This window comes from Gallinula chloropus (genome assembly GCF_964237585.1).
Source record: "Gallinula chloropus genome assembly, chromosome: 4".
Taxonomy (NCBI): Eukaryota; Metazoa; Chordata; class Aves; order Gruiformes; family Rallidae; genus Gallinula; species Gallinula chloropus.
Window position 1 is genome coordinate 88284298 of NC_140088.1, and position 24557 is coordinate 88308854.

The 24557-nt window shown below is 51.6% G+C and overlaps 1 protein-coding gene across 2 annotated transcripts; it reads left to right on the top strand.

The window, feature by feature from the left end:
- The first annotated feature begins 115 nt into the window (after window positions 1-115).
- Window positions 116-24150, top strand: IMMT (inner membrane mitochondrial protein). 2 transcript variants are annotated; one of them, XM_084262907.1, is made up of 15 exons: window positions 116-254; window positions 7500-7576; window positions 8013-8202; window positions 10304-10424; window positions 11060-11140; window positions 12419-12520; window positions 14732-14868; window positions 16521-16624; window positions 17831-17966; window positions 18582-18711; window positions 19416-19430; window positions 20874-21097; window positions 22289-22420; window positions 22791-22920; window positions 23212-24150. In XM_084262907.1, exons 1-15 carry the CDS (start codon window positions 210-212, stop codon window positions 23817-23819), a joined length of 2232 nt encoding a protein of 743 aa, XP_084119033.1. In that variant the 5' UTR covers window positions 116-209; the 3' UTR covers window positions 23820-24150. The 2 variants fall into 2 exon arrangements, with proteins under 2 accessions (XP_084119033.1, XP_084119034.1); XM_084262908.1 differs by lacking the exon at window positions 19416-19430.
- The last annotated feature ends 407 nt before the right edge of the window (window positions 24151-24557 follow it).

The following is a 24557-nucleotide window of genomic DNA, read 5'->3' on the forward strand; positions in this document are numbered from 1 at the left end:
TACGTCCCGCTCTGCCCTCTCTGATTGGGAGCGCTGCCTGTCACTCTCTGCCGGCAGCGGCGGAGCGGGAGCGCACCCCCCCCCTCAGCGGCTGCCGCGCATGCGCGCCCCCCTTTCCTCGCCGCGGGGGCGGAGGCAGGCGGCGCTGGGAGTTGCCGCGCACGGCGCCTTCCTGCAGCCTGCCCCTGGCCGCCGCCGGCTCCGAGGCCATGCTGCGGGCGTGCCACCGAGCGGGGGTCGCTGTGGCCGCGCAGGTGAGCGTTGCGGCGGGCGGCGCGCAGCCGTAGGGGAGTCCCGGGAGCCGTTCTCCCTGTCATGTGCCTTCTAGAAGCCGAGGCCTGGCCGCCCGCCTTGCGGGGACCGGGCCGGGCCCGCCGGCGGGGCGAGCGGCGGCAGCGCGGGGGGGCGGGTCGGGGACACGGAGCGCGGCGCGTCCTCTAATCGTAGCGCGCTGTTCTCTGAATGACTCCGCATGCGCGGCCCGCGATTGGATGCTGAGGTTTGAGTGGCGGCCGCGAGCGCCAATAGGGCGCCCGGGCGGGAGGGGGCGGGACGTCGGCGAATAGGGTGGGTACTACGAATCCCGGCGTGCGGTGCGCGGGCTCTGCGCGGGGCCGAGGGGCGCATCGCCCGCAAGGCATGCTGGTCCTCGTAGTCTGCGGCGGGCCGCCTACCGGGCGGCCTCTGGGGCTTGCGGGGCGCGCTGCATGCTGGGGGCTGTAGTCCCCGCGGCAGCTCTCGCCGGTGCTGGCCCTGCCGCCGTCCCTCCCGCCTGTCCCGGCCTCGGGGCAGCTGTGAGGAGTCGCGGCCGGCGGCCAGCGGGGCTCGGCGGGGCTCGGCGGCGGCCGGCCGGCCCTTGGGTGGCGGGGAGGCCCGGCGGGGGAAGGACGTGACCTTGCCTTCCCCGCCGCGGCCTCCGCTGCGCCGCCACCCGCAGCCTCCCGGCCCTTCCCCGCTGGGCTCGCAGGGCCGCGTCCTTCAGAGCGGGACCGCTGCCGCCAGGTGTCGGGTGCGGGGCCGCCTCAGGCGAGGCCTCCACCCAGGCCCCGTCTGCCTGGCAGTGCCGAACGTCGCCGCCTGACGCCCCTTCCCCTTCCCCCCCGGCGTCCCGCCTCCCTCCCCCTGTGCTCGCAGCCTCCAGCGCCCGTTCAGCCCCCAGCCCTCCCCGGCCCAAGCCGGCCTTCCCTCCCCTCCCCTCCTCTCTAAGGCCGGAGGCTTCTCCGGGCCAGGTCATCTGATCCCTGCTAAAATAAGGCTCTGGGTGTGCAGGGGAAGTTTTAGGGAGCTGAGGAGACAAACCCCAGGCTGTGGCAGGTGGGTGTCACCGAGGGCCCTTTGCCTGTGGGCAGGCTGGAAGAGGGAACGGGCAGGGAGGCTGTGGCAGCACTGGGAGAGCCAGGGCTGTGCCTGCAGGTGCCTGCCTGGTGCCCAGAAACTGACTTCCCAGAGTTATCAAGAAGGTTTGTGTTTTAAAGAATGTTTATCCAGCACCTGGGATGGCTCCACCACAAACATGCACCCCAAGCATGGCAATTCCCCTTAGAGTTTCCCAATACAGCTGTACATGTGTATAACCTGTCCCACTTTGCCTTAAAATGAGTCCCAAGAAGTTGTTTCCAGAAGCTCCTCCCAGTTACCCCCGTGCACTGCCTCATGGTGGTGGTCGTCAGGGAGGGAATCTCAGTGATGAAGGCTGGAAGTCTTCCTCAGGTTGAGCTTTTCACCTCCTTCCCCTGGCACGTGCATAGCTGTGGTTGTTCCAGGTGGCACAGTTATAATTGGGGTGTTTCCTTCTTCTCAGCCCTGGGTCAGCTTTAAACTGTCTCAAGGAGACCAATCCCTCAGGACTAACTACCCTAGAAACACTGGAGTTGTTCAAGTGAGGTTGGTTGTGCAAGGTCAGCTCTGACCTTACCACTGTGGCACTTCATCCTGTTAGTAAGCCCCCCCTGAACAAGCATCAGCCCCCACTTAACAAGCATTTGGTTAGCAAGTGCCCTTTAACCCCCTGTGAGCATCTTGTTAGAAAGCCCCATGCCATGCCTGTGTTCCCAGTCCTGTGGAAGAACCATGCAAACAGCAGAGGTGCCACAGCTGTAACCTGGCTGTTTGTTTCCTCCTTTATTTTCCCCTTTATCCCTGCTTCTGTTATCCCAGTGAGACCGAATGCAGCAGAGATTCAGCTCTAACAGCAGAGGCAGGCATGCAGTGAGACAGTTTTTTTACACATTTTGCTTTTTATTCAATACTGAGGGCACACATTGTGGCATAGGGTAGTCTGTAGGCATGAAACCTGTCACTGGTAGCATGGACTGTCTGTAACTGAAGCTTTTTTTGGGTGCCAGAAGAGCCAGAAGCTGGAAACAAGAAACACATGTTGTAGTTTCAGTGCTTGTCTTGCAAGAGCTGCAGAATGGTGGACTCTGAGCAGAAAATGCTAACCTCATCTGAGGTGATGCTAGGTCATTTCCCACAAGGAGGGAGTGCTCCCATCATGGAAGTAAGTCCACCAGGTTAAGAGGCTGTCAGGCAGGTGCTGATGCTGTCAGACCTGGGAAGGGCACCAGTGCAGTGACACTGGGATGCTCCATCTGGCTGTGCTGCCTGAAGTCACAATTACACACCTTCTGTATCTTATAACCTGTCTCCTATTTTGGTGTCTTTCCTGCCACCCCTTCAGCACTCTCATCCCTCTTTTTTTTTATTGGGAGCCTGGCTTCTTCTTATTTATGTTGAGTTTCTCTTGCTCTGTTCAGCTCCCTAAAGCTCAGACAGAGCCTCAGCATCCCTCTGCCAGTGGCACAGCAAGGGAGAGACTGATGGCACCGTGCTGGTTCTGTGCTGTTTGGCTGGTGGGACTTGGTTGCTGTGCTTTGTTATGGCCCAGAGAGAGAGATATATCTTGTATCTTCTTAATTATTGTTTAATATTAGGAGTAGCAAGTTGTAGCAATAATGTTTAAGAATGGGAAGGAGTTCTATTTACATGTATGTTGTGTGGGAGCTGACAGTGAGGTGGGTCTGGGATGTTGAGGTGCTCCATCATGGGTTATTTAAGGAGAGCTGGGGGAGGGCTGCAGGGTAACAGCTCCCTGAGGATGCTCAGCTGCTTGAGCAGGCTGAGAGAGCCAGGAAGCAGAGCGTGGCTGGGTCAGGGCACAGCACAGCAACTGCTGCTCCCCAAAGCCAGAGCAGCATCAAAGTCTGAGGAAAATCCCAGTAGAGAGCTCGTGGTGGAGACTGGGAGGAGTTTTACCCTCTCTTGCTGTGAGCCCTGTGCCTGGAGGGTCAGCAAGCTTCTTACCAAGGAGGTTGGAGTTGTGGCTTTGAGAGATGTGGGTCTCCATCACAGCAACCTTGTGGATGTTCTCAGTTACCTGTGCAGTGCTGCAGGGACCCTCCCCTTATTTGGGGGATTTCTGCAGCTTTCTTTGAGGAGAAAGAGAGGGCTTTGTGTACAGCAGGGTGGTATTTGGCAGAGGGCTTGAATTGTGGGCAGGCAGCTTGAGTTGTGTGTGAGATGGCCTTGTCACACCTAACCTGTGTCATAACAAAGATTAAACTGCCCCTGAAGACTCTGATTTGCTCTTCAAGCACACAAATCCCACATTGTGGAAAACCAGACATGTCTTGCAGGCTTCATTCTGTGCAGATTCTTGGCCAGATGCTTGAGCCTGGTGACTAGGAGGTATTTAGCTGAGTGAATGCAGAGGATGGTGTGTCCTGTGTCTGGGTATTTGGAGTTACACATGAAGAATCACAGAGTCCCAAAGTTGGAAAAGACCTTGAAGATCATCAAGTCCAACCATTCCCATCCCAAGCTAAACCAGATCCCTAAGTACCTCATCTATCCTTTTTTAAACACACCCAGGGAAGGTGACTCAGCCCCTCCCTGGGCAGCCTGTGCCACAGCCCCACAACTCTGCCAGGGAAGAACTTTTCCCTCCCAGCTGAGCTGACCCTGCCCTGGGGCAGCTTGAGCCCATTGCCCCTTGTCCCATCTCCTGTCCCCTGGCTGAAGAGACCAGCGCCCACCTCTCTGCACCCTCCCTTCAGGTAGTTGTAGGTGGGGAGAAGGTCTCCCCTCAGCCTCCTCTTCTCCAGGCTGAACACCCCCAGCTCCCTCAGCTGCTCCTCAGAGGATTTGCCCTCCAGCCCCTTCCCCAGCCTGGTTGCCCTTCTCTGGACTCGCTCCAGGACCTCAGTGTCCTTCTGATGGTGATGAGGAGCCCAGAACTGGACCCAGCACTCGAGGTGCAGCCTCACCAGTGCCCAGTCCAGGGGCACAATCCCCTCCCCAGACCTACTGGCCACACTATTTCTGACACAAGCCAGGATGCCATTGGTTTTCCTGGCTGCCTGGGCACACTGCTGGCTCATATTCAGCCTGCAGCCACCCAACACCCCCAGGTCCTTCTCTGCCAGCAGCTCTCCAGCCAGTCTCCCCCAGCCTGTAGCGCTGCAGGGGGTTGTTCTGTCCCATGTGCAGGTTGTGTGTAGGTGGCTGCAAGGCAGATTTTACTGTTTTTACTGTTTTTAGTGATGTTCTGCTGTGCTGTGTCTGTACCAGGTGTTTCCCAGGGCAGGCTCTGGTGGGTAACATCAAATATGGGATTCACTGAGCCCCTTAACATTAACCAGGGTGAAGGTGCAGCCTGCCCTGCAAAGTGATTCTTGTGATGATGTGACAGTAGGAAATGGATGTAAAATAATGAGAATTTAAGAAGTCTGGTGAAACAATGAGCCTGCAAGAAGGAAGAAGTGGCACCAGCAGCCCTTGCCACAGTGATCTGTGCTGTGTGATGCCTTATCCAGAGCACCTTTCTGTACCTGCTCTTCTGCAGGGTGGGAAGTGGTTTATCTCTGCCTGTCACAGGACATAGCAATGCATGGGTGATGTGTTTCTCCCAATCCTTGGAGGCATTGTTACAAATAAATAACAGGGGCCTGAAAAAAAAAAAAGGACAACCCCCTGGAAATGATGCAAAGGAGGGATTAGAAGCCACCTGTAAGCTTCTGAATTACAGTGACAGAGCAATATGATTGTGATGGCCAAACCAGAGCAATGCTTCTCTAAGAAAAGAGAAATAGTTAAGAAAACAGTGATTTTTTTGGGTAGTAGCAGTAGTGTGTCTGTGTGTGAGGGAGGAAAAAGAGGCTTGGGCTTCTGTTCACAAAACACTGGGACCTGAAGGTTCCCCTTGGCCAGCTGCAGGAGCTTCTGCTCGTGCAGCACGTGGAAAGCAGGAGTTGGTGGGGAGCTTGTTTGGGGTGTAGTTACCACTCCCATTACCACATGTGTTCTGGAGTGAGAGTCCCCCTTGGCAGAGGAAGCACCTGTCCTTTGGTTCCTCTCACCTTGGTGAAGGATGGATACAAATGAGGATCCTGGAACATCCTGGCTTGGAAGTGACATCAAAAGGTCAACTGTAGGAGTCACATCAAGAGATCAGTTATCTGGGAGGCTGTTATTAGTGGGGTGCCTTGTGGAAGGGCTGGTGAAGCCCCAGTGTGTGCTTCTGGGGCACTCAAGTCTCATAATCAGGAGCATTACAGAATATACTTATTACTTTGCCTTCTGTTTGTCCCTTGTAAAGCAGAAAATCAGCCTCAGAGGACAGCCAGAGCTTGCCAAGGTCTCAGGGGTAAGAAGAGCACGTTTCCTCTTGCTCTGCACACACTCTTGTGACTAAGGAAAAATTTTTGGCTGCTGTTCTGGAAAGAATAAGAATTCAGTGTTCCTGCCTTCCCTCTCTACACTGCTGGACAAGCCTGGAACCTAAACCACAAGGCTTGTCCTATGCAAAAGGAAATAAAGAAACTTACCTTCTGGGCTGATGCTGTCCTGAAACATCTCCCAGTTTAGTTGTTTAATTTTATTTTTTTCCAGTTAAAAATAGCAAATATCAAGTTGCCCAAAATCCCTCAAGTGTGGGAAAAGTTCCTTTTGTGCCCTGTGCTCTGATTTCCTGTGAGGCTTTTATTCCTCTCTCAGGGATTTGCATGTGTGGGGACACACACACAGAGTGTTTTCCCTCCTGCAGGCTGGAGTAGCTTAACTAGTCTTTCTGGTAAATCTTAATTTTCAGCTAAAATATCAAGTAGATCAAAATCTTGGCTGATGTGGGTTCTGTGAAGTAGAATGTCATGGGATGTAGTAATTTAATTTCTGTTCTAACCTGATGTCTGCCTGCAAAGTGAGGGTGGTGTTGGTGTTTTTAAAGAGGGTGTGTTGGTTTTGGAGCTCAAGGAGAACTTCTTGAAATGAAAATAGCTTTTACTATTGAATAAGTTTTCATAGTTTTTAAGTATTTAAACAGCTGCTGGTGTCTTCTGTGCTGCTCACAGCTGAGCTGTTCCAGCACGAGGGTGTTGGGGAGACTCTGAATGAACCTGCTGTGCTCCAGGAATATATAAATGCAGCAATAAGCTGGGGCTGGTGGGGTTGTTTTTTGTTTCATCTTTCTTTCTGGTGTTTCAAAATGCCTAATTATTCTTCAGAAGGCCTTAACCTACAAGCTGCACGGGAAAGACCTCCCAACATTCACAGAATCACAGGGTTGGAAGAGACCTTTGAGATCATCAAGTCCAACCATTCCCATCCCAAGCTAAACCAGATCCCTAAGTACCTCATCTACCCTTTTTTAAACACACCCAGGGAAGGTGACTCAGCCCCTCCCTGGGCAGCCTGTGCCACAGCCCCACAACTCTGCCAGGGAAGAGCTTTTCCCTCCCATCTGAGCTGCCCCTGCCCTGGGGCAGCTTGAGCCCATTGCCCCTTGTCCCATCTCCTGTCCCCTGGCTGGAGAGACCATCACCCACCTCTCTGCACCCTCCCTTCAGGTAGTTGTAGGTGGGGAGAAGGTCTCCCCTCAGCCTCCTCTTCTCCAGGCTGAACACCCCCAGCTCCCTCAGCTGCTCCTCAGAGGATTTGCCCTCCAGCCCCTTCCCCAGCCTGGTTGCCCTTCTCTGGACTCGCTCCAGGACCTCAATGTCCTTCTGATGGTGAGGAGCCCAGAACTGGACCCAGCACTCGAGGTGCAGCCTCACCAGTGCCCAGTCCAGGGGCACAATCCCCTCCCCAGACCTACTGGCCACACTATTTCTGACACAAGCCAGGATGCCATTGGCTTTCCTGGCCACCTGGGCACACTGCTGGCTCATATTCAGCCTGCAGCCACCCAACACCCCCCGGTCCTTCTCTGCCAGCAGCTCTCCAGCCAGTCTCCCCCAGCCTGTAGCGCTGCCTGGGGCTGTTCTGTCCCATGTGCAGCACTCTGCACTTGCCCTTGTTAAACCTCATCCCGTTGGTCTCAGCCCATGGGTCCAGCCTGTCCAGATCCCTCTGAAGAGCCTCCCTACATTGCTGCTCTGGGGCTTGGCAGCCGCTTTCAGAGGGAGTGCAAGATGTGGTGGTGGTGGTGGAGCCAAGTGCTGCTGGTGTGAGGAGGTGTTTACATGTGCTCCTGGTGTAACTCTCCCCTTCCCCCCCTCTTGCAGAGCAGCCGATGTGGGAGAGCATCCCTCCGTCCCTCGCGCCTGTGCCGCGGATACGCCACCCCCCCGGGAGAGTCGGGGTACGTAGGAGGTTTTGGGGTTGGGGATGGTGGAATTGGTTCTCCTGGTGAATTGACCTAAGGTGGGAATCTGCTCCTTAAGTTTTACCTGAGAGCATGTTGGTCGTGGTGGGAGGTGGAGGTGGAGTAACTCGTGCTCTCCTGGGTTTGTGTGCTCCTTGTTTGATGCACTTAGATCCAAATGGGACTAATCCAGGTGATCAGCATGGAGAGGGGATGTTGTGTGTGGCTGTGTTATCTTTGGGTTAGTCATGAGCCACTGTGGTACCAGGGCTTGGCTGGTGCTGAAAGTGCTTTAAAGTGGGGGCTGAGTTTGTTGGCAAGCTTCTGGGGCAGAGTGGTTGTCCCCAGCTCTAAGCTAAGGCCTGACAGACTCTTTGGTGTTCATCATGTAATCCAATTTACACACCTTCCTCTTCTCTCCCCTTCCTCCCAGTGTCTCTGCAGGCAAAGTCATTGGTGCAGGAGTCCTGGTTGTGGGTGGAGGAGTCGGTGGGACCGTCCTGTATGCCAGCTACGACACGCAGTTCCGGGAGAGCGTGGAGAAGGCTGTGCCCTACTCTGATAAACTCTTTGAGCTGGCGCTTGGTCCTGCTCCGCAGCCTGTGCCCCTGCCAAAGAGACCGGTGAGTCTTCCCAGCCCACCCCATTTCCCTGGTGGCTTTCTTGCTTTTTTTTAAAGTGAGCTTCTGCACTCAGTTTCCCAATCCTGATTGATTTTGCTGCTTGCTGAGAATGTAAGGATGATTAAGAAGGTTTAAGAATTCTGAGCTTGTAGGTGACAGGGTGGCCGTGAGCCAGCAGTGTGCCCAGGGGGGCTGAGAGAGACAATGGGATCCTGGGGGGCATCAGGAGGAGTGTGGCCAGCAGGTCACAGGAGGGGATCCTCCCCCTCTGCTCTGCCCTGGTCAGGCCCCACCTGGAGTGTTGTGTCCAGTTCTGGGCTCCCTGGGATCAAACAGACAGGGATCTCCTGGAGAGAGTCCAGAGGAGGCTACGGAGATGCTGAAGGGCCTGGAGCATCTCCCCTGTGAGGAAAGGCTGAGTGAGCTGGGGCTGTTCAGCCTGGAGAGAACACGACTAAGGGGGGACCTGATTAATGTTTATCAATATCTGAAGGATGGGATGCAGAAGAAATGGGCAGCCCCTTTTCAGTGTCTGTGGGGACAGGACAAGGGGCGATGGCTGCAAGTTGGAGCACAGGGAGTTCCACACCAACATGGGGAAGAACTTTTCCCCAGTGAGGGTGAGGGAGCCCTGGGACAGGCTGCCCAGGGGGTGTGGAGTCTCCATCTCTGGAGAGATTCCAGCCCCGTCTGGACGCCGCCCTGTGCAATATGAGCTGGGGAGCTGCTTTGGCAGGGGGGTGGACCCCATGAGCTCTGGAGGTCCCTTCCCACCCCTGTGATTGTGTGATTCTTGTGCTGCAGAACAGCTCTGCTTGTGTGTTTCCTGTTACCATCTCATGACTGTGGGCTGTGGGATGCAAACCTGTTACTTGTATTTATAGTAAAATAATCCAGTAATTGAGTAGCTGCTCAGTTTGTAACTCAGAAATACATCTGGGAGGGGAAGGGGGAAGGCAGTGTTAGAGTTTAACCTTTACTGGACCCTCAGTGTACTTAGTGATGTAGCAGGATTAGAAAACAATATTCTAAACTGAAATTATTTTAGAGAATTGAGAATATTTTTTGAACAAATAAAAGGTTGAATGGTAGAGCACCATGTGTAAGCACCATACTATGAAATCTTAGTGGCATGACCCTGCAGAGAGGAAAACCTGCTGCTGCCTTCAGCACAGCTCTGGAAATTGAATTGGAAGTTTCTCTGTTCCTCCATCTGAAAGCAAATGCTTCCCTCTTATCCAGGAATGCTGAAAAGCTGCTCTGGCTGGGGTGGTCCTGAGCTCCCAGAAGCCACCTGATCTTCAAGATACCCAACATATTTTGATTGGAATTAAAGTTGTTCTTTACAAATGGGGGAATGTCAGTCAACCAAAACTCTTTCTATTCTGCTTTTAGCTACACTGTCCTTGCACTCCTGTGTCTTTAAAGCAGTTACACATTTTTTTTCCCACTCAGCTTCAAAAAAAAAAGCTCAGAAACTGGTCAGGATGGGAGGGGTGACTCCCATAAGTGTTGGTGGACAAAAAACATGACATTTGAGGGAGCAGGCTGTTGGGGTACTCACCTGAAAGACTGAAGCTGGTTAGGGAAGATTGATGGTCTAACTTCTTCTGTCAATAAGTGCTCCAAGAGCTTTGAAGTAAGAGATGTCAGCTGAACTCATTTAAGATATACCTGTATGGACTAAATATACCCAGGAGATAATAATACTGAGGAAGTGAAATCTGCTCTCTGGAGTTGTTTCAGACCTTCCAGTGCATGTGATTTGTATAGTGTCTGCATTATTTGTAGTGTTTGATGCACTCAGGAGTGCTTGGAATATTTGGGGCATGAAATGATTTGCTTTTTATATATACACCTGAATAAATATTTATCTGTAGTGAGAACTGGCACTGCTGTGTACCTTCAGCTTTGGAGAGGTGGGAAGTGTAAAGATTCCTTCTAAAATAAAAACCAGAGCAAGAAATGATAGAGCATCACTGCCTTGAAATCTAGATGGTGTGATGCAAGTGTCTGGACATGGAGATGTCCTTGGCCATTGTGATGGAATCTGAGAGAGACAAGCTGTTTGGAAAACTAATGGCACTCCTGATTTTTCAAGATACAGCAGGGTCCTCTGAAGATCTCATCTGTAGCAGAAGTCATGAAAGAGTCTAAACAGCCTGCTAGCAAATCCCAGATGAGCAAAACAGAAGCTGTTGCCCCTCCAGAGGAGAAAGAAGGTAAGTGTGTAGCATGTCATGTAGAGAGAAGCAGAAGAACTGATGATCTCCTGTGTCATACGTGCTGGGGCAGATTAAAACAGTCCTTTGGAGTGGTTGGGGATGAGTAAGTTGTGATTTCTTAGAATTAATGTTATTTTCTTTCCAGTCTTAAGAAAATTTGCCTAAAATAGCTTAGCTTTTCTTTCCTTTTTGTCCATTTTTTTAAGGAAACCTCTTTACTTGATAGAACATCAGTAATCTAAGCTAACCAGGGACCATCCTGTGTAGTTTAGACATGAGACTCTGCAGGAAGAGCGCTTTGGGTGCTGCACTCTCAGGCCATTTACCTCCTGTTCTTGCAAGAAGAAAAAGCTTAATTTTGGATACTTACTGAGCTACTATGAGGTCAGATCAGGTGGATCCCCTTCAGAGAGGAGCAGCTGTGACCTCTGTACCCACTGATCTCTCACGGCCGTGTGTCTGTAACACCCAGGGCTTGGTTATCCAGGAAATTATCTGGGTTTTTTTCCTGGAAATAATAATATCAGTGTCCAAATACTGTTTCTACAGAGGAGAAAAAAATGCTTTATCCCTGTTCTTGAGTTGTAGCTCCTATGTGCTGACTGGTTTTGCTCTGTACCTGTACCCAACAGCTGGCAAGGCTGCGGCACAGATCATCTCCGCAACGGGCGTAGCCGTGTCGGTGCCAGCTCCAGGGATACAGACTGAAGAAGGTGAGAAACATCACAGAAAAAAACATGAAGAAAACCCAAAACCCTCTTAAATTTGAGCTTGGAGTGCAATAAACTCTTAACCTGTCAGTTTTTAAAGGCGTGGTGTGTTCCTGCCTGGTGCAGAAGGGGGACTTCCACCGCCTGCTGATAGGATTTTTAGCAGGCTAAGGAGCTGCTCCTGGTGGCAGGTGAAAGGAAAAGCCTGACTTGATGCTGAACTGGAGCTTGTACACACCACACTGCCTCAGCTCTGCCTTTCCTGATCACTGCTCAGAAACGTGTTGTCTGCCCAGGGCTAAGTGAGGACACTGCATTTACTGTTTAGCTTGACAAAGAACTGTTAGCTTCTGTGTGCTGGGCTCTTTTGGATGAGCCTACATGAATTTCCTCCTGTGTGAACACATTGTATAGAAGGTATTCCAGCTGTAAGTCAGCCACTCTTCAGTCAGCTCCAGCCTTGTTAGAAGGTAACCTGAAGGGTTCTGTTGCAGCATGATGAGGCTGAGAGGTCTGGCTTTTCTCTCTCCTCAGCTCAGACACAGACTCGCTGTGGGTATTGAGGGAATTTCTTAGGTCAGTGCTCACTCTTACAGGCATTTTAAGTAGCCTTAGGCTAGGGCATAGAGTATAATTGTGATTCACCATGGCTCCATCTCCAATCTTTCTTTACTTTGGCAGAAGAAAACTGAAGAAAAATAAGAACAGATATTCACATAAAAATTAAACTTGGCTCCAAAAGTTCTTACTGTGCCTTTCACTCCTGAATCTTCTGTATTTTGTAACCAAACAATGTCAAATCTACAGATGCACTTGAGGTACCCATGCTGCTGGGTTTAATTTTAAGAAGATTTGAGAGACTGGCCTGTGTAGTTATGGGTATAACAAAGCTTGAGGTAGTTTCAGCATGGCTTTGTGGAGAAGTCAGATTTATTGTGTGATACTGGCTATAAAAATCAGCTTTGGAAAGAAAGATACTTCCCTACAGGTACTAACAAATAGAACAGGCTGCCCAGAGAGGGGGTGGGTGCCCCACCCCTGGGGGTGTTCAAGGCCAGGTTGGCTGGGGCCCTGGGCAACCTTGTGTAGCTCCAGGCCTGGAGGTTGGTGTCCCTGCCTGTGGCAGGGGGTTGGAGCTCTGTGATCCTTGGGGTCCCTTCCAACCCAGACCAGTCTGGGATTCTATGATATCCAATTCTATAGCTAGATTATATATAGATTCTATAGAATCCATTCTATAGATACAGAATGTACTGATTCAGGGTCTCTGCTCCCAAACAGGTAAAGAGCAGGAAGGTTCCCATGCTGTAAAGGAACGGTCACCAGAGGAAGTTGCAGCCCGGCTTGCTCAGCAGGACAAAGAGGAGAAAGAGAAGATAGCTGGTAAGTCCATGCTGGCAGTTTTCCTGCATGTGCTATACCTGACAGGAGAGTTGTTGGCCTGGCTTGGCTTTAGAGTTCTGAGCTGCCTACACATCTCTTTGTTGTCCCTGTCTTGTGCTGGCAGGATGAGACGTGGTGAAGCTTCTTCCACCCACGAAGAAGTAACTGATAGTCAAAGAATGATGGAAAATTTGGGGTTGGAATGGACCTCCAAGGTCTCTAGTCCATCCCCCTGCTTGGAGAGCTGGGGCACATTGCTCTGGACCTTCTCCCCTGGAGGTTGGAAGCTCTCTGAGGATGGAGATTGTTTTGCCTCTGAGCTGCTTTGCTGGTGCTTCTTATGTTGGAGAACTGGGTACATGCAGTGAATTTCTCTTGTTGGCACTCAGATCTGATGCCTCTTGCCCCTTATGGGCACTTCTCAGGAGTGGGGTTCAGCCTCTCCTTTAATGCTCCCTTAGATGTGGAAGGCATTACTAAAGTACCCCTTTGGCTTCTCTCCTTCAGGCTAGAAGAGGTGCAGGTCCCTCAGCCTCTCACCACTGTCATACTCCCATCCCCTGACCTTCCTAGTGCCCCTCTGGCATTTGCTCCCCAGTTTCTTTGTGTCTGTCTTCTGCTGTGGCTCTGAAATTGAGACACTGTGTTTCAGTTGCAGCCCCCTAAGTGCTGCCAGAGATGCTGACATCTTCTGGGGTCCCTGGGTCCTTGTCTGCAGAGCAGCTGCCTCAATGTGTTTGATAGTGGTTCTGGTCAGGGTGTTGGGAAGGGTCTGGGCTGGGGTCTGTGACAGTGTGGCCAGTAGGTCTGGGGAGGGGATTGTGCCCCTGGACTGGGCACTGGTGAGGCTGCACCTCGAGTGCTGGGTCCAGTTCTGGGCTCCTCACCATAAGAAGGACATGGAGGTCCTGGAGCGAGTGCAGAGAAGGGCAACCAGGCTGGGGAAGGGGCTGGAGGGCAAATCCTCTGAGGAGCAGCTGAGGGAGCTGGGGGTGTTCAGCCTGGAGAAGAGGAGGCTGAGGGGAGACCTTCTCCCCACCTCCACTGCCCTGCCAGGAGGGTGCAGAGAGGTGGGCGATGGTCTCTTCAGCCAGGGGACAGGAGATGGGACAAGGGGCAATGGGCTCAAGCTGCCCCAGGGCAGGGTCAGCTCAGATGGGAGGGAAAAGTTCTTCCCTGGCAGAGTTGTGGGGCTGTGGCACAGGCTGCCCAGGGAGGGGCTGAGTCACCTTCCCTGGGTGTGTTTAAAAAAGGGCAGATGAGGTGCTCAGGGATCTGGTTTAGCTTGGGATGGGAATGGTTGGACTTGATGAGCTTAAAGGTCTTTTCCAACCTGGTGACCCTGTGATACAGGATGTGCCCCAGCTGCTGTGGGAGCTACAGCTGTTCTCTGGTCTCTGTGTGTGATGTGACCTGTCTGACTGCTGAGCACGTGGCCGGCTTTGATGCTCAGCCAGTGTCCAACCTTGGGCTGTTGTTGCATAGGAGGGATGGGAAGGGTGCACAAGCCTGGACCTAATGGGCTCAGAGGAGACATGGAGGTTGAGGTCTGCTGCCTCTTGCTTGTGTTCAGAACTTTCCCTGGGGTACAAGAGTGATGTGAACAGAAACCAGAGCCTTGGCATTGCTTGTCTGCTTCTACAAGGACTGTTGTACTAGTGAAGAAATGGAAATGTTACACTGGAAGAGTCCAGAGGAAAAAATACTGGAAAGGTGGATTTACTCACTCCCTACTTAGAAATAAACATCTGACTCCAGAAACAGATGTTGCTCACTTTGATTCACTCCTGCTTTGGTTTCTGCTCATTTCTGCTTCTATACCAGTAAGGATAGATAGTTGAGTCCACCACCACCTTGGCTAGGAAGGAGAACTGTGTTTGGAATGTACCCTCCTTGCAGAAGACAGAAAAACATGCTGGTTTTCTCCTAACCACTGTCACAAATGAAGATGGAAAAAGCCTACTGGGTTAAACATACCTCCTGCAGGAAGATGGTGCAGGTCCCTGCTGCAGGGCTGTATTGCCACCTTGGTACTCCTCCTCTAAATGAGCAGCATGGTCCTGCCAGCCTCCTCCTCCTGAAGGCTGCAAGCATCGTCCCAAGCTGACCAGAGCAAACAACATAAGGAGCTGCAGGGGATTTAAGGAGTCATTTTACTAATTCTACAGTTCTTCACCTGATGGTTTAATTCATTTAATTAATTTTTTCCAGCCCTTGCAGCAACTCTGGAAGGAGCCCTGAGTGCCACAGCCCGGGTGACCCTTCAGGCCATCACTGCCCAGGAGTCTGCTGTGCAAGCAGTCAATGCCCATTCCCAGATCCTGAAGGAGGCCATGGACAACTCTGAGGTAAAGGCACAAGTGGGGACAATCACTGGGTTTTAAATGAATTTTAAAACAAAACTTTGGCTTCACAAGTGAAGTTGGAAGCATTTCCTGCAATGTCTGTCTTCTGTCACAGTTGAATTCTTTTACTGTTGTCCAGTTGAGTGAGAACAGTGGGCTTGCTTTTGAATTTTGTTTCTCTCACCCAACTCCTTTATTTCCCTTTTGCAAGAAGGAAAGTTCAAGTTAATACATTCATAGACATCTTCATGTTTTAATTCACTGTATTTTAATTCCCAAGCCCCTGTTTTACCTGGATGTAGTCACAGTGTCCTACTCTCCACCTTGTAATTCCATTGAACCATTCCCTTTGCCAAAATCTTCTTTTCTTGTCTGGAAATGAGGTGGGATGGATGGATGAGTGATACCAGTTTGTGCTTCTGGTGTGCCAGTGCTGGGCTTTACATGAAACTGCTGCTTCCCATTCAGTTCTGGTTTAACAGGGGCACATGGGCAACCAAGCAAGCATTTGAGATTTAATCTAGTGGTTAGAAAAACAGGTATCTGAAGAGTGAAGTATTACACTTAATTTAAATTAAGCAACTCTATAGTATTACAGTACTTAAAAGTATGAAGCTTAAAAGCCACTCTAAAGTATTACAGTGTTTTAATACATGTAGAGATTTTCCTCCTAAATGTGGTGGGAAGTGTTGAGGGCCAGGCTGGATGGGGCTTTGGGCAGCCTGGGCTAGTGGGAGGTGGCACTGCCCATGGCAGGGGGGTTGGAACAGGATGATCTCTAAGGTCCCTTCCAACCCAAACCATTCTGTGATGCAGTGATCCTCACACGAGCTCCTCTGCACAGCCAAGGGGCTGTGGAATAAAACATGAAGAATTAAACAAGAGGAAACATTGGAAGGGAAAATGGGCCCCAGCTGGAGTCCTGTGTCCAGAGCTGGGGCCCCAGGACAAGAAAGATGTGGGGCTGTTGGAGAGGGGTCAGAGGAGCCACAGAGATGATCAGAGGGCTGGAGCAGCTCCCCTATGGAGAGAGGCTGAGGGAGCTGGGCTGGGTCAGCCTGGAGAAGAGAAGGCTGTGGGGGGACCTCATTGCAGCCTCCCAGTCCCTGAAGGGAGCAGAGGAACAGGAGGGGAATCAGCTTGTTCAAAGGGCAGACAATGGCAGGACAAGGAGGAATGGATTAAAGCTAAAGGAGGGAAGGGTTAAATTAGATATTAGGGGGAAGTTTTTTGCAGAGAGAGTGGTGAGGGGCTGGAACAGGCTGCCCAGAGAGGGGGTGAGTGCCCCGTCCCTGGGGGTGTTCAAGGCCGGGTTGGCTGGGGCCCTGGGCAACCTTGTGCAGCTCCAGGCCTGGAGGTTGGTGTCCCTGCCTGTGGCAGGGGGTTGGAGCTCTGTGATCCTTGGGGTTCCTTCCAACCCAGACCAGTCTGGGATTCTGTGAAGGGAAAATGTGTCTGTAACGTTTCCAGCTCTGCTGTTGGCAAACCACAGAACTGTTGCTTGGTGAGTGAGTGAGTGAGTGAGTGAGTGAGTGAGTGAGTGAGTGAGTGAGTGATGAGTGAGTGCAGCAGCTCGGGGTCCTTACAGGCTTTCATTTGTGTTTGGTGACACTTCACGGTTGGGATGAGGCTGATCGGGCATCTCTGCCCCTCAGGCTGCCGGGGAGAAGAAGTCGTCCCAGTGGCGCACCCTGGAGGAGGCGCTGAAGGATCGCAGGAGAGCGGTGGATGAAGCTGCTGACGCCCTTCTCAAAGCCAAGTAAGTTCCTCGATGTCAGGCTTGTGGAGTGGAGAGCTCACCTCACCCACACGGGGGCTGGCAGGCAGCAGAGGAGCTTCCACAGAGTCTTCAGTCACCCGTGTTCATGCCAAATCAGGGACAGGTTTGATACACACACCACTAACTGAATTAGTCATTAGTGTATCTGAGGTGTTCATGGTCCTCACTGTACCAGAGTCTGAAACTCTCCTCTATTTTTAAGAGCTTGTTTGTCTCTGCAGTACTTAGATAGTGTGTTGGTAAGGCCAAGTCAGGATGTGCATTGAGTCCAGTGTTTAGACACACCACGTGGGGATCATACCAGCAAAAGGAAGATGATGGATCAATATCTTCAAAGGGCCCTTGGAATGAGGACAGAAGTAAATCTGGAGACCCTTTGCTGCTTCTCTGGCTGAGGGCAACAGCATCTGTGAGGTAGCACAGTTGCCAGTTAAGTTATGCATCTTCCTTCTCTCTGAAGTTGCTGTGCTGACCCACGATAGTTTGGGGGTGTTTGGAGGTTTCTGAGAGTAAAACAAAGCCAGTGTGAACCCCAGATGTGCTGGTTTTCATCCTCTCTTGCTCTGCTGAGGGCCTTTGCTTTACTTTGTTTACTTATTTTAAACTTCCTTCCTGCAGTGAGGTCATTAGAAGCCTCCATTGGTTTGAATGGACTTGGAAAAGGAATACCTTTTCCTTGAGCTCCAGTTATGCTCGAGGAAAGCAGCTACTAATTGCAACAGAAATTATCTCTCTTTACAGAGCTCTATAAATTTTCTCCCATCCTCATTCAGCTCCACCAGCCACCACATCCAAAACCCTTCATCAGGAGTAAGCTGCCTGTGTTGAGTGTTTCCCTGATCCTCTGTTACGTGGTGGTTACATCTGCCATGTAGTAGTAACTCAGCTTTACTAGTACTAACTCCTCTCAGTGAACTCCTTCATCTTCCCCCTCCAGCTCAGTGTTGAGTACTAATTGCACTGTAAACAGCTCTCATTTTACATGGAGTTAGGCACATGGATGTCTTTAGGTTTCAGGCTGTAGAAAGGAGGGGATCTTTCATCACAGCGATAGAGCTGGTAGGTGGGAAGCACCACTGGAGTTACCCTGTAGCTGTAGATGCAGACAGTGTAAAGGCAGCTTCTCCCAGGGGTTACCTTGTATGACCTGTACGTGTTGTAATTAGCAGCTGCTTCTCTTTCCAGAGAAGAGCTGGAGAAGATGAAAGGGGTAATTGAGGATGCCAAGAAGTCCCAGATCTCTGGAGCCAAACCTCACATCGTGGCTGCAGAAGAAAACCTGCATCATATGATAGTTGACTTGGATAACGTTGTGAAAAAGGTAATGCTGCTGTATGCACCCTGGGCTTGGGGAGGAGAGGGAGCAAACTCTGCTGGTTGGACCTGGTAGGGCTGGATAGGTGGCTGGACTTGATCTTGAGGGGTCTTTTCCAACCAAAACCATTCTTGTGTTTCTGTGGTTCTGATGGGTAAATCATGGTGCAGCTCAGAAGGCTGGGGAAGAAATGTGAAGGTGGGATTCACCTCCCTTGCACCACCCATCAGGTGCATCTGGAGTGGAGGATGGAGCCCAGCAGTGGGAACAGCAGAGTGTCCTGGGGGCAGCCCTCACAGGGCTGGCTCTCTAGACCTGTGTTGTAACTGAAAGCAGAGAGAGGTCTTTAAAGATCCAAACTGCGTTCAGGTCCTTTCAGTCCTGCCAGGGCTACAGACTGGCTGTCTGGTTACAGTGTGTGTGTGAGAAGTGGATCTGCGAATCACTGCTGAAGGAAGAGGTTTGCTATCACAGGGAGGGTTTTCTCCTCCAAGGGAGTTTGCATTGGTTGTGCTGGAGCATAACAATATCTGCCACTGACTCAGGACCTGGTCTGCAACTATATATGCCCCTGTTCTCAATGCTTGCCTTGAAACATCATCTCCTCCTTGTTTGTTACAGGTTCAGGCAGCACAGTCAGAGGCCAAGATAGTGGCTCAGTACCACGAGCTGGTGGCTACAGCTAGAGAAGAGTTTCAGAAAGAGCTTGACAGCATCACCCCCGACGTGCAGCCTGGCTGGAAGGGGCTAAGTAAGTCTGCCTGCTGGGTGACACTGTGCTTGTCACACACCAGTCACTTGTGTTGGTAGTGCTTCTCCAGTTCTGGCCTCTGAATACCCTGCCCAGCATCCCAATTTCTGTATGTTTAAAAAACCCCTCACAAAACAACAAACACCCAGGTACCTACTGCACCTGGGGAACACAGTTAAATGTGGAGTTTGCTTTGGGGGTATTAAAGAAAAAGTATTCCCTGGGTACCTTGGAGCTGGAGCTGCCTTGCCTTGTGCAGGGTAAAGGGAGAACATCCCAGGGTTTGTGACTGCTGCCCTTCTGAGGGAGGATGGGGAACCTCCTGGTAACTTCCATGCACTCAGTGTCCATGACTCTCACTGCCACTTGGGATTTGTTTCTTAACCAACCACTTTGCTTTATGAGACCCTGGAAAGGTCAGGCTTAAACTTCCAGCATCCTGTTGCACTGCTCTACCTCAAGCTTGTATCCTTGCTTTGGCTGAGCTGAGCTGTGAGCTCTGGGTTCAGTGGTGGGGAATGTTTTGGGCCACACCTTGCTGGTGAAGCAGAGAGGCTTTCATGCTCAGCATGCTGTTCTCCCTGCATCCCTGGTGCAGTGACCACAGATAAGAAGCTCTTAGTATTTCTGTTGTACTTTTGCACGACTGACTTGCTGTAGTGAATGTGCATTAACCTTTCCAACCTCTCCTCCTTCTGTTGCAGAGATAACTGACTTAGGTGAGTTACTCCCACTCGTTCTGGTCTCCTGCATGTCATCTCTGTCCTCCTGTTAACGTGTGTCCATCGGTCTGACTGCTGGGCAGTGTCCACAGAGGGGTGAAATGTTCCACTCTTGAAACATTCTGGGCTGAGTTAGGCTTTGGGATCCTTTCTGGTAATTTTTACATGTGTAGCTTAAACCACAGACCTTCTGTCTAATGAAACTTCCCAGTTAGGGGTGATTGCAGGCTCGTGAAAGCCAGGTTTAGGTTCTCTTAGTGGATTTAAGCTGGTCAGTGCGTGCTGCTGAGATCCCAGTGAGAAACAGAAGCTTTGAGCAGTTCCAGTCAAGCTTTGTGGTGGTGGTTGTCCTCAGGCAGGCCCCATCTGGCAGCAGTCCTGGCCTGAGCAGGCACTGGAGCCACCAGCACCTGCTGATGCCACTGAAAGGCCTGGCTTTTCTCAAGGTGTTCTCTTAAAGCCACAGAGGGCTGGGTCCTCAAAACCAGATTTGTTTAATTTGAAGCTGTCTTGTTCCTCCAAATTTAATCTGCAGCACTGATTTTGGAAGTGTTGACTAACTCTTTGATTGTGAGGTTGGTTTGTTATTTGTATTTCCCTCTTTCCAATTTATATATTTATATTTCCCTTTTCAATCAGAGCATCCTAATTAAAACCTCCAGTGCTCACCAGCAGAGTGGCTGTCGGACCTTGTGGGAAGGTCTTGGTGCAAGGTCCAAAGCATGTGAAGTTCAAGTCAAGTCCTTCAGCCCTTCTGCTGGTTTCCCAGACAGATGATTTAACTGGCAGCCCCTGCAAACCGAGCTGCAGCATCTTACAGAGCCTGTGTTATTCTCAGGTCATCAGAGCTACAGATGCTGCAGATCTGGCTTGTGTCCTCCTCCTCTCCCAGCAGAAAAATAGCAAACAGTGTTTTGTTTTGGTTACAATGTGGTTGTGACCTCTACTGCTCTTCTGAGTAGCCGAACCTGAAAGGTGCAGATGGGGGCAAGAAACCCCACTGGGAACAGTTGGTCTGGAGAACTGTTGAAGAGGGAACATTAATTCTCATCTCCCATTGACTTGGGTGTTTTCAGGGTCACACTTCCATAAGCTTTGTACCCAGCTGGAGGTACCAGTCAGCACCAGGTTTGCATGTCCTGCTGCTCCATGAGCAACATACGTGGTGGTGTGAAGACCCAGCAGTGAACTGAGTTGTTGACAGTCCCCTCTGTGTGAGGGTGACACAGATATGGGGCTGTTCAGAATAGCTGTGAATAACTTCAAAGCAGCTGAGACAACTTCTAGATAGAAACCACTTGCTCATATAGCTGTGGCTTGGGAAATGCTACCGGGTGGGGACGAGCACAGGCTTGAAATGCTCAGAAACCCTTCCTAAAACTCGGTGTTAACCCCATGGAGGCTCTGAGTACCTTCCTGACGCCCTGTAGTTTCCTTTAGCTGGCCAGTTGTCCACAGACGACCTGAACTCCCTGATCGCCCACGCCCATCGCCGCATCGACCAGCTGAACAGGGAGCTGGCGGAGCAGCGGGTGCGGGAGCAGCAGCACATCGAGTCGGCCCTGGAGAAGCAGAAACTTGAAGATAAAAAAGCATTTGAGGCAGCTGTGGCCAAAGCGCTGGAGCATCACAAAAGTGAGATCCAACTAGAACAGGAGAAGAAGGTACAGTGGCCTAAGGGACCTGGTTGGATCTCTGGCTCAAAAGGGATGTAGGAGAGCTGGAGGAAGCACGGGGAGGAGCAGCTGGGATGTTGTGAGTGGTGGGAGACTTCAGATAGGGTTGACCCCCAGGATGAGAGTGGAAAGATTGGGCAAGGAAACTTCTCCACAGTTGGAGTGGTAAAATTGTAGTGGAACAGGGAGTGTTGTGTCCAGTTCTGGGCTCCCTGGGATAAAACAACCAGGGATCTCCTGGAGAGAGTCCAGAGGAGGCTACGGAGATGCTGAAGGGCCTGGAGCATCTCCCCTGTGAGGAAAGGCTGAGTGAGCTGGGGCTGTTCAGCCTGGAGAGAAGACGACTAAGGGGGGACCTGATTAATGTTTATCAATATCTGAAGGATGGGATGCAGGGGGAATGGGCAGCCCCTTTTCAGTGTCTGTGGGGACAGGACAAGGGGCAATGGCTGCAAGTTGGAGCACAGGGAGTTCCACACCAACCTGGGGAAGAACTTTTCCCCAGTGAGGGTGAGGGAGCCCTGGGACAGGCTGCCCAGGGGGTGTGGAGTCTCCATCTCTGGAGAGATTCCAGCCCCGTCTGGACGCCGCCCTGTGCAATATGAGCTGGGGAGCTGCTTTGGCAGGGGGTTGGACCCCATGGGCTCTGGAGGTCTCTTCCAACCCCTGTGATTCTGTGATGTGTTCACAGTTCCCAGCTGCTGATGGAGATTGGTTTACTGGGTCAGAGTAGGTGTTTGTCTTAATCACAGAATCTGCAAGGTTGGAAGGGGCCTTTAAAGGTCATCTAGTCCAACCCCCTGCACTAAGCAGGGACATTTTCACTAGACCAGGTCGCTCAGAGCCCCATCAAGCCTGACCTTGAGTATCTCCAGGGATGGGGCCTTCACCACCTCTCTGGCCAACCTGTGCCAGTGACCCACCACCCTCCTAGTCAAGAACTTTTTCCTAATATCCAACCTAAATCTCTCCTTTTCGAGTTTAAAGCCGTTACCCCCCTGCCAAAGCAGGTTCCTTAGGACAGAAAATGGACCTCAGCAGTTTAAAAATGAAACATGGGCTCTCTCAAGGCCACTTACATCATAAAATGTACCTGGGTAATCGCTGGTGGGTGACAAATCCCAGTGTGTGACCAGCAGATGGAAACTAGTGATGTGATCACCGCCTGTGTGTGGACAGGTTGAGGAAGTCCGAGAGGTGATGGAGAGTGAAATGAGGACCCAGCTGCGGCGCCAGGCTGCTGCCCACACAGACCATCTGAGAGACGTTCTGAAGATCCAGGAGCAGGAACTGAAGGTGGAATTTGAGCAGGTAAGGGAGAAGAGTCCCCAAGGGAATTGGGGTTGGGGTATCCAGGCCCTTGCAAACCTCCAAAGGATGAGACTCCCAAACCTTCTTCCAGAAGTGTGGGCTGGGGAGGGAGGCCTCCTTGGTGTGAAGAAGTACCTCATGTTTTACTCCAGCTTGGCCAGAAGGGGCCCCTTAGCTACAGGGGAGAAATTTTTGATGGTCCCCAGTGCAGTAACCATTAACTGCACTTTAATAAGGCTTATTACTGGTAGGCTTTTGATGTGAGTTGTCTTCAGCAAGCACAGTGTTTCTGTGAAATGATGTTTAGCATGAGGTGGATCTGATGACAGGGCTGTGTCTGGTCTGATACACGTGTCTCCCTCTGCCTCAGAACTTGTCGGAGAAGCTCAGCGAACAGGAAATGCAGTTCAGACGCCTTACTCAGGAACAGCTGGACAACTTCACCTTGGATATAAACACTGCCTACGCCAGGCTGAAAGGCATCGAGCAGGCGGTTGAGAGTGAGCACTGACATGGTGTTTCTTGCAGGACCACAGGCCCCTTCCCCAAACCTGGGGGTGCAGTAGCTCACAGGCCTGGGTGTGCTACAAGGCTGAGCACCCAGCAGCTCCCCATGGTGCAAGCCCAAAGCTGCTGTCGTGTTCTGCAGTTCAGGGGCAGGATGGAGCTGCTTTGAGAGGCAGTGCCTGGGGGCAGCCGCTCTTGAGGGGGTGGCTTTTGGAGGGGTGGCTTTTGCTGCTTGTGTTCATGCCCCCAGCTGAGCATCCCTTTCTCTGCTGCTTACTTTGCAGGTCATGCAGTAGCGGAAGAGGAAGCCAGGAAGGCCCACCAGCTGTGGCTGTCTGTGGAAGCCCTCAAATACTGCATGAAAACAGCCTCTGGGGACAGTCCCACCGAACCTCTGGAGAGCGCAGTGAAGGCCATCAAAGCCAGTTGTTCCGACAACGCCTTTACAGAAGCCTTGACAGCAGCTCTGCCCCAGGAGTCCCTGACGCGGGGGGTGTACAGCGAAGAGGCCCTGCGGGCCCGTTTCCACACAGTCCAAAAACTGGCCAGGCGAGTGGCTATGATCGACGAAACCAGGAACAGCCTCTACCAATACTTCCTGTCCTACCTGCAGTCGCTGCTGGTGTTTCACCCTCAGCAGCTGAAGCCACCGGCCGAGCTCAGCCCCGATGACCTGGATACGTTTAAGTTACTGTCTTACGCTTCGTACTGCATCGAACGCGGCGATCTGGAGCTGGCAGCCAAATTCGTCAACCAGTTAAGAGGAGAGTCTCGGAGGGTGGCACACGACTGGCTGACCGAAGCTCGGATGACCCTGGAAACAAAACAGATCGTGGATATCTTGACAGCCTACGCCAGCGCTGTGGGGCTGGGAACAACTCAGGTGCACTGAGCTGTAGTTGTGGGGGTGGTTCAGCCGGTGGGTTGTGCCGGAGGAAATCCCTCGCTGTCCTAAGGGTTGCAAACCAAGCTGTGGGACAGGAGCTGGAAGTGGTAATTGGAAGCACGGGTACTGTCTTGTTTCCTTGCACTGTATTTAACTTTACCACCTGTTGTATTGGGTTTGAGTTTATGATGACAACCAACTTCAGGAAGCTTCTCTACAGTTTGTGTAACGATTCTGTTTCCCATCTTACCAAGCGGGCTTGTGATCCAACCAAAATGTTTGTACCCTCCCATTAATGATTTGCCACTCCCAGCTGAATAAAACAAGACTTCAACCACTTGTTCTTGCTGTTCAGTCTCCTATTTAAAAATGAAATCCAGTCAGGCAGTGCAAGAGCAGCCTTTCTCCATGCCCTAAAGGCACACTGCGCCTCATGTCTCTCCATTACTCCTTGCAAGGAGCAAGAGGTCTCTGAGGTGCTCAGTGAACCACTGTTCATGCATCTGCACAGTTTCAAAAACCCTCTAAAAGTAAAACCCAGAGTTAAAGCAGCTGTAACTTACTGTAGTGGGCTACCCCTGTGTTTTTCTGCCTCTCTGCAGGCTGGAGGGGGGAGCTGCATCAGTTGCATTTACAGCCATGCTTTGGTCCAGCCAAAGAGAAAGGAGCCCCACGGAGCTGAGGCCAAGCTCCTTCCCTCTCTTACCCTTCCCTTAAGTCTTGCCATCATCAGCAGAGAGACTG

What these genes read in the sequence shown, in the direction of transcription:
- IMMT (XM_084262907.1), top strand. Translation starts at nt 210, where the DNA reads ATGCTGCGGGCGTGCCACCGAGCGGGGGTCGCTGTGGCCGCGCAG. An exon ending in TGCCCCTGCCAAAGAGACCG is followed by an intron (nt 8,203 to 10,303) that starts GTGAGTCTTCCC and finishes TGATTTTTCAAG; the next exon opens with ATACAGCAGGGTCCTCTGAA. An exon ending in CCCTCCAGAGGAGAAAGAAG is followed by an intron (nt 10,425 to 11,059) that starts GTAAGTGTGTAG and finishes TGTACCCAACAG; the next exon opens with CTGGCAAGGCTGCGGCACAG.